This window comes from Stomoxys calcitrans, unplaced genomic scaffold (assembly GCF_963082655.1).
Source record: "Stomoxys calcitrans unplaced genomic scaffold, idStoCalc2.1 SCAFFOLD_92, whole genome shotgun sequence".
Taxonomy (NCBI): domain Eukaryota; kingdom Metazoa; phylum Arthropoda; class Insecta; order Diptera; family Muscidae; genus Stomoxys; species Stomoxys calcitrans.
Window position 1 is genome coordinate 15,362 of NW_026739410.1, and position 13,582 is coordinate 28,943.

The following is a 13,582-nucleotide window of genomic DNA, read 5'->3' on the forward strand; positions in this document are numbered from 1 at the left end:
TTCATTTGACCCCTATATTGCAATGGTCGGTAAATAGATATGCCAGATTTAGGGGTGTTCGGGGGGATGCGGTGATTCCCCAGATACTTAACCCTGAAAAAATATCAGCATCGTGCTCTACTCTTAAATACCATATTGCCATTGGTTTAAGGGTCTAAATGCTCTCGAATATCATCTATTTGAACCACACATTGCCATTGGCTTAAAAATTGGATACCAAATTCGTTTTCTATTCTCAAAAATCTTTCATTTAAATCGCCAATTGCAAAAGTCAGTAAATATGTCCGGTTTAGGGTATGGTCCCTAAAACTGTTAATATCGATCTCCACTCTCTTTAAGCCCCAAATTGTCATGGTGAGCAAATACGTCCTATTTGGAGGTTGTTATGGCTGTAGGACGTTATCTAGACAGTTGGTTCCGAATGTTGATATAAGATTCGTGGTCTACTCCCAAATACATATCATTTGAGCCTCATATTTCCATAGTCGGACATCATGTCCGGTTTGGTGGATGGGGCGGCCACTCCATGACTTGGCCCTCAAAGTTTATATAAGATTCGTGTTCTACTCCAAAATACTTCTTATTTGAACCCCATATTGCAATGGTCAGCAAAAACGTCGTATTGGGGGTGGGGTGGCCCCATAAACACTTTTCCCGAAAATGGATATCATATTCGTGCTCTACTTCCACTTGGCCCTGGAAGTATATATCATATTCGTGTTCTACTCCAAAATACTTCTTATTTGAACCCCATAGCAAAAACGTCCTATTGGGGGTGGGGTGGCCTCATAGACACTTTTCCCGAAAATGAATATCATATTCGTGCTCTACTTCCATTTCAGCCCCATATTGCAATGGTCGCAAATTTTTTCTCTTTGGGGCTGGTTTTGGGGAGGTCTCATATTTCTATATCACATTTGTATTATACACTCAAATACCTTTTATTTGAGCCCCATATTGCCATGGTCAGTAAATAAGCCCTCTTTGGGGGTGTTTTGGGGAGGCAGTGGACCCCCAGAAACTTCTTCCCACATTTGGATATCAGATTTGTATTCTACTAGCAAATACATTGCATATGAGTCCCATTTTGGGTCTGCTCCTCTTTAGATATCAAAAAATTTAGTCCCCTGTTTTCAATACGGGATCATTATGCACCATCTGTGAAAATTTCAAGAAAATCGGTTCATCCGTTTTTGAATCAATACAAACAAACACAAATTCAACTTCTTCTTCTTTGGGCCGAACTTTGGATACCCACCACCTCGGGTATACATGTAAACCACCTTTCATCAAAATCCGGTGAAAATTGCATACGTTATGTCCCATAGCAGTTGTATCGAAATATGTTCCGATTTCGGCCAAATACTAATAATTACAAGTTATTGTTCAATTGTGTATAACAAAATATTGGTCTTTTTAGTAGCTATATCTAAAAATTAACCGATCTGAACCATATACGACACGGATGTCGTAAAGCCTAATATAATTCACTGTGTGAAATTTCAGTGAAATCGGATTATAAATGCGCCTTTAATGGGGTCAAGACCTTAAATCAAGATATCGGTCTACATTGCAGCTATATCCATATATGGACCGATTTTGGTTAAGTTGCAGAAAAATGTCGAAGAGCCTAACACAACGCATTGTGCCAAATTTCGGCGAAATCGAACAATAAATGTGGCTTTTATGGGCCTAAGACCCTAAATCGGAGGATCGGACTATATGGCAGCTACATCCAAATCTGAACCGATCTGGGCCAAATTGGCGAATGATGTCAAAGGGCCTAACATATCTCACTGTTCCAAAATTCAGCAAAATCGGATAACAAATGTGGTTTTTATGGGCCTAAGACCCCAAATCCGAGTATCAGTCTATATGGCAGCTATATCCAAATCTGAATCGATCTGGGCCAAATAGGCGATTGATGTCAAAAAGCCTAACATATCTCACTGTTCCAAATTTAAATCGGATAACAAATGTGGTTTTTATGGGCCTAAGACCCCAAATCCGAGTATCAGTCTATATGGCAGCTATATCCAAATCTGAGCCGATCTGGGCCAAATTGATGAATGTTGTCGAAGGGCCTAACACAACTAACTGTTGCAAATTTCAGCAAAATCGGATAATAAATGTGGTTTTTATGGGCCTAAGACCCTAAATAGGCGGATCGGTCTATATGTGGGCTATATCAAGATATAGTCCGATATGGCCCATCTTCGAACTTAACCTGCTTATGGACAAAAATAGAATCTGTGCAAAGTTTCAACTCAATATCTCTATTTTTAAAGACTGTAGCGTGATTTCAACAGACAGACGGACGGACATGTATAGATCGTCTTAGATTTTTACGCTGATCAAGGATATGCGTACTTTATGGGGTCGGAAATGGATATTTTGATGTGTTGCAAACGGAATGACAAAATGAATATACCCCCATCCTTCGGTGGTGGGTATAAATATGAAATTGTTGTGTTTTGTTTGTTTGTTTGTCTGTTCCGTATAGACGGACGGACATGTTTGTCGATTGGGACAATATGGGTATCAAATGAAAGGTATTTAAGAGTAAAGTACGAACTTGGTATATAAATTTTGCCCAAAGTGTTCGGTGGGGTCCCCCATCCCCAAAAAAATCCCTAACTAGACTCTTTCACCGCTTTGGGCAATATTGGTATCAAATGGAAGGTATTTAAAAGTAGAGTACAAATCTGACATACAAATTTATTCCTAAGTGTCTGAGGGGCCTCCCCACCCCGCAAAACTCCACCACAAGGCAAATTGACCAATTGGGACAATATGAATATCAAATGAATGTATTTAAAAGTAGAATAAGAATGTGATATACAAATTTATTCCTTGGTATCTGAGGCGCCTCTCCACACCTCCAATATGCGCTCAAATAAAAGGTATTTGAGAGTTGAGCATGAATCAGATTACCTCAGGGAAATATCTCGCAAGTGCACTAGAAGGGGTTAACCACCGCAGAATTTTTTTTCTGATGTTCTCGCCGGAAAGGCAATATAGGGCTCCAATCAGAGGAGTGGGCCCAACTGGCTTATCCATAAAAATCAAATAGTGAAAAAATTAAATATAGTTTTTTGATACTTGGATTTCGATAAAAAGAGTTTGAATAAAAAAAATTATTTAGATTAAAGACAAATTTTGATGAAAATCGAATTTGGATAAAAATTCTAATTTCGAAAAAAAAAAATCGATAATAATCGAATTTTGATAAACATTTAATTACGATAAAAATCGATTTTCGATAAAAATTAAATTTTGTGATATATAAAATTTTGACAAAAAAAAACGAATTTCAAAAAAATCTAAATTCGGCAAAAATCAAATTTCCATAAAAAACGAATTTCTACGAAAATCGAGTTTCGATAAATAAAAATATCGAGTGTTAATAAATCGAATTTCGATACATATCGAACTTCGATAAAGTTGAATTTCTATAAAAAAAGAATATGGATTAAAATTTAATTTCGATAAAATGAAATTTCGATATATTTCGAATTTCCTAGGCCACCGTAGCACAGATTTTAGCATGCCTGCCTATAAAACTTAATGCCTGAGATGAAAAATTTCGAAAAAAATCGAATTTCGATAAAGTCGACTTTCGATAAATACCGAATTTCGTAGGTCACCGTAGCACAGAGATTTAATGATGCTGAACGCCTGGGCTCGAATCCTGGTGAAAACATTAGAAAACAAGTAAAAGCGTGCTAAGTTCGGCCAGGCCGAATGTTATATACCATCACCATGGATCGCATTTGTCAAGTTCTTTGCCCGGTATCTGTTTATAGGCACATACCGGGCAAAGGATAGTTGATAAGAATTGCTATGCTATTGGAGGTTATAAACATATTCGGGCCATACTTGGCTTGGATGTTATTGCCAATAGTAGATCCCGCTATGCAAAGTTTTAACAAAATCGGATAAGAATTGCGCCCTAAAGGGACTTAGGAAGTAAAATGGGGAGATCGGTTTGCATGGGAGCTTTATCAGGTTATGGACCGATTCAGGCCATATTTGGCTCGTATATTAGAGGGCATAGAAGAAGACACTGTGCAAAATGTCAACTCGGAGACGAATTACGCCCTCCAGAGGTTGAAGAAGTAAAATTGGGAGATCGTTATTATGAAGACGTCATAGAACAAAATTTCAGCCAAATTGGATAAGAATTGTGTTCCATAGATGCTCAAGAAGTCAAATCGGAAGCCCGGTTAACATGGGAGCTATATCAGGTTTTGGGCCGATTTGAACCATACTTGGCACTTCGTTGTAGGTTATTGGAAAAGTCATTCTGCAAAATTTCAGAAAAATCGGATAAGAATTGCGCCGTCTAGGGGCTCAAGAATTTAAATCAGAGATCTGTTTATATGGGAGCTATATCGAAATATGGACCAATATACCTCATTTACAAACCCAACCGACCTATTTTGATAGGAAGTATTTGTGCAAAATTTCAAGCTCCTAGTTTTATTCCTTCGAGAGTTGGCGTGCTTTCCACAGACAAACAGATGGTTGGACATAGCGAGATCGACTCAAAATGACAAGACGATCAAGAATATATATACTTTATGGGGTCTAAGATCAAAATTCCTAGATATTACGAACGGAATAGCATAATTTCAATCGCCTTGCTTCACTCGTTCAAAAGTTAGCGTGCTTTCGTCAGACAGACGGACAGACATGGCTAGATGGACTTAAAATGTCATGGCGATCAAGAGTATATATACTTTATAGGGTCGGAAATGGATTTTTCGATGTGTTGCAAACGGAATGACAGAATGAATGTACAGTAATAATGCAATTAAATGATCATTTACTTACCGATTCTCTTGAAATTTGGAGGGAAGAATTTTCTCTTAACTCTCGACATTGCTGGTGAATTTCAAAGAAATCGGTTCAGATTTAGATATAGCAGTCATATATGTATATCGCCCGATTTTCACTCCAAGACCCACTGGAGGCGCATTTATTTTCGTCAGATTTTGATAATTTGCAATAATGTTGTCATTTGTCAACCGTAGTCATTACAATTTGAACATGTTTGCTCGAAATTTGATACGGATTGTAAAATAACCCATTTGAAGACACACGCCGAGGTCCCACATTGTACTTATAGGGTAAGTGTAGGGTATAATAAAATCGACACCTTTCGAATTTTCACCTTCCTTACTGGTTTTGTCTTGAATTTATTTACTCAGAAGTAGTTCATAAAGAGGGCCACCACTACTCCTCAAAGGGTTGAACATTTTCGGTGTGGAAAATTTATCTTGAGATGGTTCCCCAGCTACCACTGTTTGTTTACGTTCGAGTTTTGGTGAATGGGTTTAAGTGAACTTCTCTTTTATTGCCAAAATTTAAACAAATGCTCATTTCGGGTCAAAATTTCTATGAAAAGAATTTTTTCGAAATTATACATATACAAAATTTTTGGGTTCAAGGTTTTTATACCCACCACCATAGGATGGGGTTATACTAATCTAGTCATTCCGTTTGTAAAACCTAGAAATAGTTTTCTGCAACCCCATAAAGTATATATATTCTCGATCATCTCGACATTCGGAGTCGATCCAGCCATGTCCGATCATCCGCCAGTCTGTCGAAATCCAAATAGCGGTCGAACGCGTAAAGCTAGCCCTTGAAATTTTGCACAGATACTTTTCATTGATGTTGGTCGTTGGGGATAGCAAGTGGGCCATATAGGTTCAGATTTGGATATAGCTCCCCATATAAGCCAATCCCTCGATTTGACTTCTTGAGCCCCTAAAAGCTTCAATTTTCATACGATTTGGCTGAAGTTTAGAACAAAGACTTGAGTTAAGAATTTTAACATCCACGCCAAGTATGATCAGAATAGGTATATAAACATATAAAACTCCCATATAAACCGATACCCGGATTTGACTTTTTTAAGTCTCAAAGTCTCAATTTTCGTCCGATATGGCTGAAATTGGAAACAAAGTCTTAAGTGATGACTTCTAATATGCATGTTTAGTATGATTTGAATCGGTCTATAAACAGATATAGCCCCCATATAAATCGACCTCCGGATTTGACTACTTGAGCCCTTAGAAGCCTTAATTTTATTTTCACCTGATTTGGCTGAAATTTGTCCAATAACCTATTTTATGACTTACAACATCTTTTTTCACTTTAATTGGCTATGACAGAATATTTGTTCCACTAGCCAAACGTAGAATAGCTTTCCAAGCGCCTCGATCTTCTGCGCGGATTCTAAAATCTCTGACACCAAGTTTCGAGGTGTCTCCCACAACTTGATCTTTCCATCGGGCTTTTGGTCTTCCCGGTTTGCGTGTTTGATTTCAAAAGACTTCTTTGCTGGAGCTTCTTCATCCATTCTGACAACATGACCTAGGCAACGCAGCCGTTGTACTTTGATGCGTATAACTATGCTATCGTCGTCATACAGCTCATACAGCTCGTGGTTCATACGTCGCCTATATTCTCTATCAGGCGGTGCCGAGGTAGATACAGTTACTGACTGTCTCAAAGTTGTGGTTCCCAACTTTCTCCAGTTTCTTTATCTGCTCGGTTGTGCAAGGCTTTTTGGGAGATGAAACCATCCATTTCGTCTTATCTCCATTTACTGCCAGTTCCATTTTCACTGACTCTCTTTCGATTCTTTCAAAGGCTGCAGTTACTACTTCCGGTGACCGACCTATGATATCGATGTCGTCGGCATAGGCGAGTAGCAAGTGTTCTCTTGTGATTAATATGCCATATCTAGTCACATCACGATAGGCTGTGTTCTTGTCTGAAACCTCGTTTGGTAATAAATGGTTCGGAGAGATTCTTTTCTATTCTTACTGAGGAACGCGTATCAGCAAGTGTCATCCTGCAGAGTCTTATTGACTTTGCAGGGATACCAAACTCGGACATGGCTTAAAATACCTTTGAACGTAAAGGAGTTTTGAAGGCGGCTTTGTAGTCAACAAAGAGATGGAAGATGTTGATTTGTCCTTCTCGGGTCTTTTGCCAGGATCTGGCGCAGTGTGAATATCTGGTCTAGGGTGGATTTACCAAGTCTAAAGCCGCATTGATAGGGCTCAATTATCTCATTGACTTTAGGTTTTAATCTTTCACACAGTACGCTCGAGAGTATCTTGTTTGCGAAGGGGAGGAGACTTATTCCTCTGTAGTTGGCATATTCCGTCTTGTCTCCTTTCTTGTGTACGGGACATAGCATGCTGAAGTTCCAATCATCGGGTATGCGTTCTTCTAGCCAGATTGCCCAGATAAGCTGATGCATACGCCTTATCAGCGTGTCGCCTCCGGTCTTAAATAGTTCAGCGGGTAACCCGTCGGCACCCGCTGCCTTGTTGTTCTTTAGTCGGGTCACTGCTACTTGGACCTCATTCTGACTAGGAGGTAAACATTCTATACCATCATCAGGGATTGGTTCTGTGGTATCCTTTTCGCCGCCAACACCGGACACTAGCAGTTGGGTAAAATGTTCTTTCCATATCCTCAGCATGTTACCTGTGCCAGTTACCAGATTTTCTTCTTTGTCTCTGCAGGAGGATGTGCCTGCACCAAACCCATCGGTTTGATGTTTAATTCTTTGGTAGAATTTTCGGACTTCATTCTGACTCCTGTACATCCCAATTCACGCATACTCACGTCTTTCCATTTCCTTTTTCTTTCTGCGGAATAGACGTTTCTCCTCTCTCCTTTTTTCTCCCGATACCTCTCCTTCATCTGGCGTTGCTACTGATTGCAGGGTTGCTCTATGTGCCACATTCTTGGCTTCAGTAGCATATCGACACTCTTTGTCGTGCCATGGGCTGGATGAATGCCTTCCATATATCACAACTTGATCAATTTGGTTTCTCGAGTTTTGATCGAGTGACAGCCATGTGGCTTTGTGAATTTTTTTATGTTGGAATCTAGTGCTACTAACTACCATGTTATTCGCCGCGGCGAAATCTATCAGCCTCAACCTATTACTGAACGTTATCTCGTTAACGTTGACGCCATTCCAGTCCATCGCAATTCCTGTAAGACGGTTATATCTGTCTCGTACTTCTCTAATACATCCGCCAGCTCGTAGACTGCACCTTTTCTATAAAGGGTGCGGACATTCCAGGTGCAGATCCGCAAATCATGGTCCTTTTTTCGTTTGAGTGGGTCGTCAACGTTGGGGGGGTCCGTTTTAACTATTTCTTTGTTTCTCATAGTAGTTCTCCGTTTTCCGGGGGCAGGTTACTGGCCCAGCGCCCCAACCGCATGGGTTTTGTGGGATTGCACACGTATCCCTCGTTGTGGCGAGCCGCTTGCTCCAAGATCGGACGCTCAACGCCAGCCGCCCCTTACCTGGGAACAGACGCAGATTTTTGCCATTGGTTATTTGAAGGCGATAATAACTCGCCTTTGTCATCTCGAGTATCATTGGTACTCAGTATTTAATTAAGAGCCAGTGCCACCTGACTCCTCACTGAGACTCTCCTCTCGAAAATAGCTGACTGCCCGCGGCCGCATTTGCTGCTACTCCGCATAAAAACGGAGCTTTCCACCATCTGCAACCACCACACAAGTCGGAGCTCAAAGTTTCAGCCTGTGTGGTGCTCATAGTTATCCCGTATCGGCCGGTGATTTACAACATCAGTGGCAAGTTTTATCCGAATCGGTCAATATGGTGATATAGGCCCCCCTAAGAACCGATATTACGATATGACTTCTTGAGACCACAATAATTCAAATACAAACTCAGTTATTAAGAGTACATTTGAAGCGGAATCCATGGTGGTGGGTAGGCAAGATTCGTTACATTTGTAACACCTCGAAATATATGTCTAAGTCCCTATAAAGTATATTTATTATTGATCGTCTCGACGTTTTGAATCCATCTAGCCATGTCCGTCCGAACGCGTGAAGCTTGCGGCTTGAAATTTTGTACAGATACTTAATATTGATGTAGGTCATCGGGGTTTGCAAATTGGCTATCTCGATTCAGATTTAGATATAGCTTCCATATAAAACTATCTCCCGATTTGACTTCGTGACCCCTTACAAGCCGCAATTTTTGTCCGATTTGACCTAAATTGATTTGGCCCGGCCGAACTTAGCACGCATTTACTTTTGATACCCTCCACAATAAGATGGGGGATATACTAATTTCGTCATTCTGATTGTAACTACTCGAAATATTCGTCTTAGACCCCATAAAGTGTATATATTCTTGACCGTCGCGACATTTTATGTCGATCTAGCCATGTCCGTCCGTCTGTCCGTCCGTCTGTCTGTCGAAAGTACGCTAACTTCCGAAGGAGTAAAGCTAGCCGCTTGAAATTTTGCACAAATACTTCTTATTAGTGTAGGTCGGTTGGTATTGTAAATGGGCCATATCGGTCCATGTTTTAATATAGCTGCCATATAAACCGATCTTGGGTCTTGACTTCTTGAGCCTCTACAGTGCGCAATTCTTATCCGATTGGGATGAAATTTTGCACTACGTATTTTGTTATGATATACAACAACTGTGCCAAGTATGCTTCAAATCGGTTTATAACCTGTTATAGCTGCCATATTAACCGATGTTGGGTCTTGACTTCTTGAGCCTCTAGAGTGCGCAATTCTTATCCGATTGGAATGAAATTTTGCACTACGTGTTTTGTTATGATATCCAACAACTGTGTCAAGTATGGTTCAAATCGGTCCATAACCTTATATAGCTGTCATATAAACCGATCTTGGGTCTTGACTTCTTGAGCCTCTAGAGGGCGCAATTCTTATCCAATTTGAATGAATTTTGGCACGTAGTATTTTGTTATGATATCCAACAACTGTGCCAAGTATGGTTCAAATCGGTTCATAACCTGATATAGCTGTCATATGAACCGATCTGGGGTCTTGACTTCTTGAGCCTCCAGAGGGCGCAATTCTTATCCGATTTGAATGAATTTTGGCACGACGTGTTTTGTTGTTGATATCCAACAACTGTGCCAAGTACGGTTCAAATCGGACCATAACCTGATATAGCTGCCATATAAACCGATCTTGGGTCTTGAACCTCTAGAGTGTGCAATTCTTGTCCGATTGGAATGAAATTTTGTACGACGGATTCTCTCATGACCATCAACATACGTGTTGATTATGGTCTGAATAGGTCTATAGCCCGATATAGCTCCCATATATATCGATCTCTCTATTTTACTTCTTGAGCCCCCAAAGGGCGCAATTCTTATTCGAATTGGCTGACATTTTACACAGGTGTCAAACATGTAATGATATAATAATGGCAGAGCAAATCTTTTCTTATATCCTTTTTTGCCTAAGAAGAGATGCCGGGAAAGAACTCGACAAATGCGATCCATGGTGAAGGGTATATAAGATTCGGCCCGGCCGAACTTAGCACGCTTTTACTTGTTTTTTTTTTTAGGTTTACATAATACTGCATTTATTTACTCCCTCTAATTTTTCATTCTCACCCTGCTTTTCTTCATTTTCATAATCCATACTATTAGATGACATACAATTTTTGACACATGCTGCCTCCACAGCATCAAACACTGCCGAAACTCCAACTTCCTCCAGGGCTGAACATTCAAGATATTTCAGAGCTTTTATTTCTGCAGCTAATTGTTGACCTGCCTCATAGTTTATGGCTTTTAGATTCCATTTTTTGAGATGTGCCACATCATCACGCAAATCAGTTTTGGTGGCAACCAATACGATAGCCGCTGTGGGATTTTTTAGTCGTATATGAGATACCCAACGTTGGGGAATTTTTTGAAACTCACCACCATCGGCCGCTGAATAGCATATGAGAAAAACATCCGTGTTGGGAAAATATAAACGGCTTATATAATCATTGGTTACAAGACCTGACGTATCCCATAATTGTAGATCTGCCATGTAGCCATTTGGGGCTTGGATTTGTATTGTATACAGTTCATTGGTGGTAGCATCCAAATTTCCGCAGAAAGTTTTGTTTATGTATGTCCTTAGCAGACTGCTTTTGCCAGCCTGTGTGTGACCAAGTATCACACATTTGAAGAGTCGCATTTTTTGTTAAAAAGGAAACCCGTTCGGGTTTTGCGTTAAATCTATTCACCGAGTGGTGTCTTACTCAAAATATGCCACAATCTTCCAAGTTAAACACAATGTTGTTTTTTTTAGATTTTTTTTTTTCGAGAAAAAAATACTTTTATCTTCGTACCGCAATTGTGGCTATTGTGAGTTGCGTTTCATAGCAACTGAAAGTCACAAGGCTAACTCTTTGGAAAGATGATTGAAAAATTATTGGATTTTAAATTATAGTCATTCTGTTGCTGGATATATATTTATTTACCCCAATATAGATCTAGAATTTGTACCGACATTTTATGATATAGAAAATATCGTCTATCGAATTTCGATTTTCCTCAAAATTCGCTTTGTGTTCAAATTCGGTATAATCAAAATTAGATTTTTATCAAAATTAAATTTTATCGAAATTAAACTTTTATTGAAATTAAATTTTTATCGAAATGAAATTTTTTACGATGAATTTTTTAATGACAATAATGAAATTGAACACATATCAAAATTTAATTTATATCGAAATTGAATATATATCTAAATTAGATTTTTATCAAAATATAATTTCTATCGAAATTTTATTTTTCATAAAAATATAATTTTTATCGAAATTCAAATTTGAGCATAACTCGATTTTTATCGAAAGTTTTGATAAAATTTTATTTCTGTATAAAATTTTTCACAATTTTATTTTCATAGTAAATTTGTCAACATTTTATTGCAAATTTTTTGAAATTTTATTTCTAAAATAAAATTTTCAAAATTTTGCTGACAATGCTCAAAATGTTATGAATTTTTATCGAAATTTAATTTTTATTGAAATTGAATTTTTATCGGAATTAAATTTTTATCAAAATTTGATTTTTATCGAAACTGAATTTTTGTCGAAATTGAATTTATATCGAAATTAATATTTTTATCGAAATTTAATTTTTTTGTCGAAATTTAATTTTTATCGAAATAAAAATCGAAATTGTCGAAATAAAATTTTTGGTTTTTATAGAACATCAATTTCAATCGAAATTGAACTTGTTATCAAATTTAATGTTTCTATCAAAATTCGAATTGTATTGAAATTCGATTTTGAATGAAATCTGATTATCGAAATTCAATTTGCATCGAAATTCTATATTTATCGATTTTTGATTTTATATGATAATTTTAATGAAAAAAATCGAATTTTTTTTGAAATCCAAATTTGATTATAATTAGATCGAAAATTTTGATAAAATTTTATTTCCATAGAAAATTTTTCACAATTTTTCACCAGAATATTAGGTCAACATTTTATGAATTTTGATTTTTATTGAAAATGAATTCTTATCGAAATTAAGTTTTTATCAAAATTTGATTTTTTCCAAATTTAATTTTTTTATCGAAATTAAATTTTTAATTTTTATCGAAATTGGATTTTTTTTCGAATTTAATTTTTTTTATTAAAATTCGATTTATATTGAAATTCGATTCTGATTGAAAAGTGATTTTTATCGAAATTGGTTTTTCAATGAAATTCTATTTATATCGATTTTCTATTTATATTATAATTCGAATTTTATCCAAAAATTTAATAAAAAACATTGAAAATTGTCAAAATCCTATTTTATGTGAACTAAAGTGGCGGGTTGGAAAATGCAACTCTGCAAACAAATCCCACAAAAGTAAATTTTTGAAAACATTTTGATTTAAAACCAAATGGTGATTTTATTAGTAAATAAATTAAATCATCCATAGCAGCCAATTAATAATTAAGTTGTTCAACCATTGGTTTGGTAGTTATCGCTGCGGTAACTGCAAAAACAAAACAAAAAACAAATGATCTTGAATGCACATATGCAAAGAGCTATAACAAAGTAGATAAAACAAGTAAAAGCGTGCTAAGTTCGGCCGGGCCGAATCTTATATACCCTCCACCATGGATCGCATTTGTCGAGTTCTTTTCCCGGCATCTCTTCTTAGGCAAAAAAAAAGGATATAAAAAAAGATTTGCTCTGCTATTAGAGCGATATCAAGATATGGTCCAGCTTTGACCACAATTAAATTATATGTTGGAGACCTGTGTAAAATGTCAGCCAATTCGAATAAGAATTGCGCCCTTTGTGGGCTCAAGAAGTAAAATAGAGAGATCGATTTATATGGGAGCTGTATCGGCCTATAGACCGATTCAGACCATAATAAACACGTATGTTAATTGTCATGAGAGAATCCGTCGTACAAAATTTCAGGCAAATCGGATAATAATTGCGACCTCTAGAGGCTCAAGAAGTCAAGATCCCAGATCGGTTTATATGGCAGCTATATCAGGTTCTGAACCGACTTGTACTTTATTTGACATAGTTGTTGAAAGTAACAATAAAAAACGTCTTGCGAAATTTCAGCCAAATCGGATAGAAATTGCGCCCTCTAGAAGCTCAAGAAGTCAAGTCCCCAGATCTGTTTATATGACAGCTATATCAGGTTATGAACCGATTTGAACCATATTTGGCATAGTTGTTGGATATCATAACAAAATACTACGTGCCAAAATTCATTC

General features: G+C 37.5%; 1 protein-coding gene across 1 annotated transcript; it reads right to left on the reverse strand.

Annotated features, from left to right (window-relative positions):
- Window positions 1–10,413: 10,413 nt before the first annotated feature.
- On the reverse strand, window positions 10,414–11,040 carry LOC106095220 (ras-related protein rac-2-like). Its single transcript, XM_013262462.2, has 2 exons — window positions 10,773–11,040; window positions 10,414–10,712 (listed from the first exon to the last, which is right to left on the reverse strand). Exons 1-2 carry the CDS (start codon window positions 11,035–11,037, stop codon window positions 10,414–10,416), a joined length of 564 nt encoding a protein of 187 aa, XP_013117916.2. The 5' UTR covers window positions 11,038–11,040.
- Window positions 11,041–13,582: the final 2,542 nt, after the last annotated feature.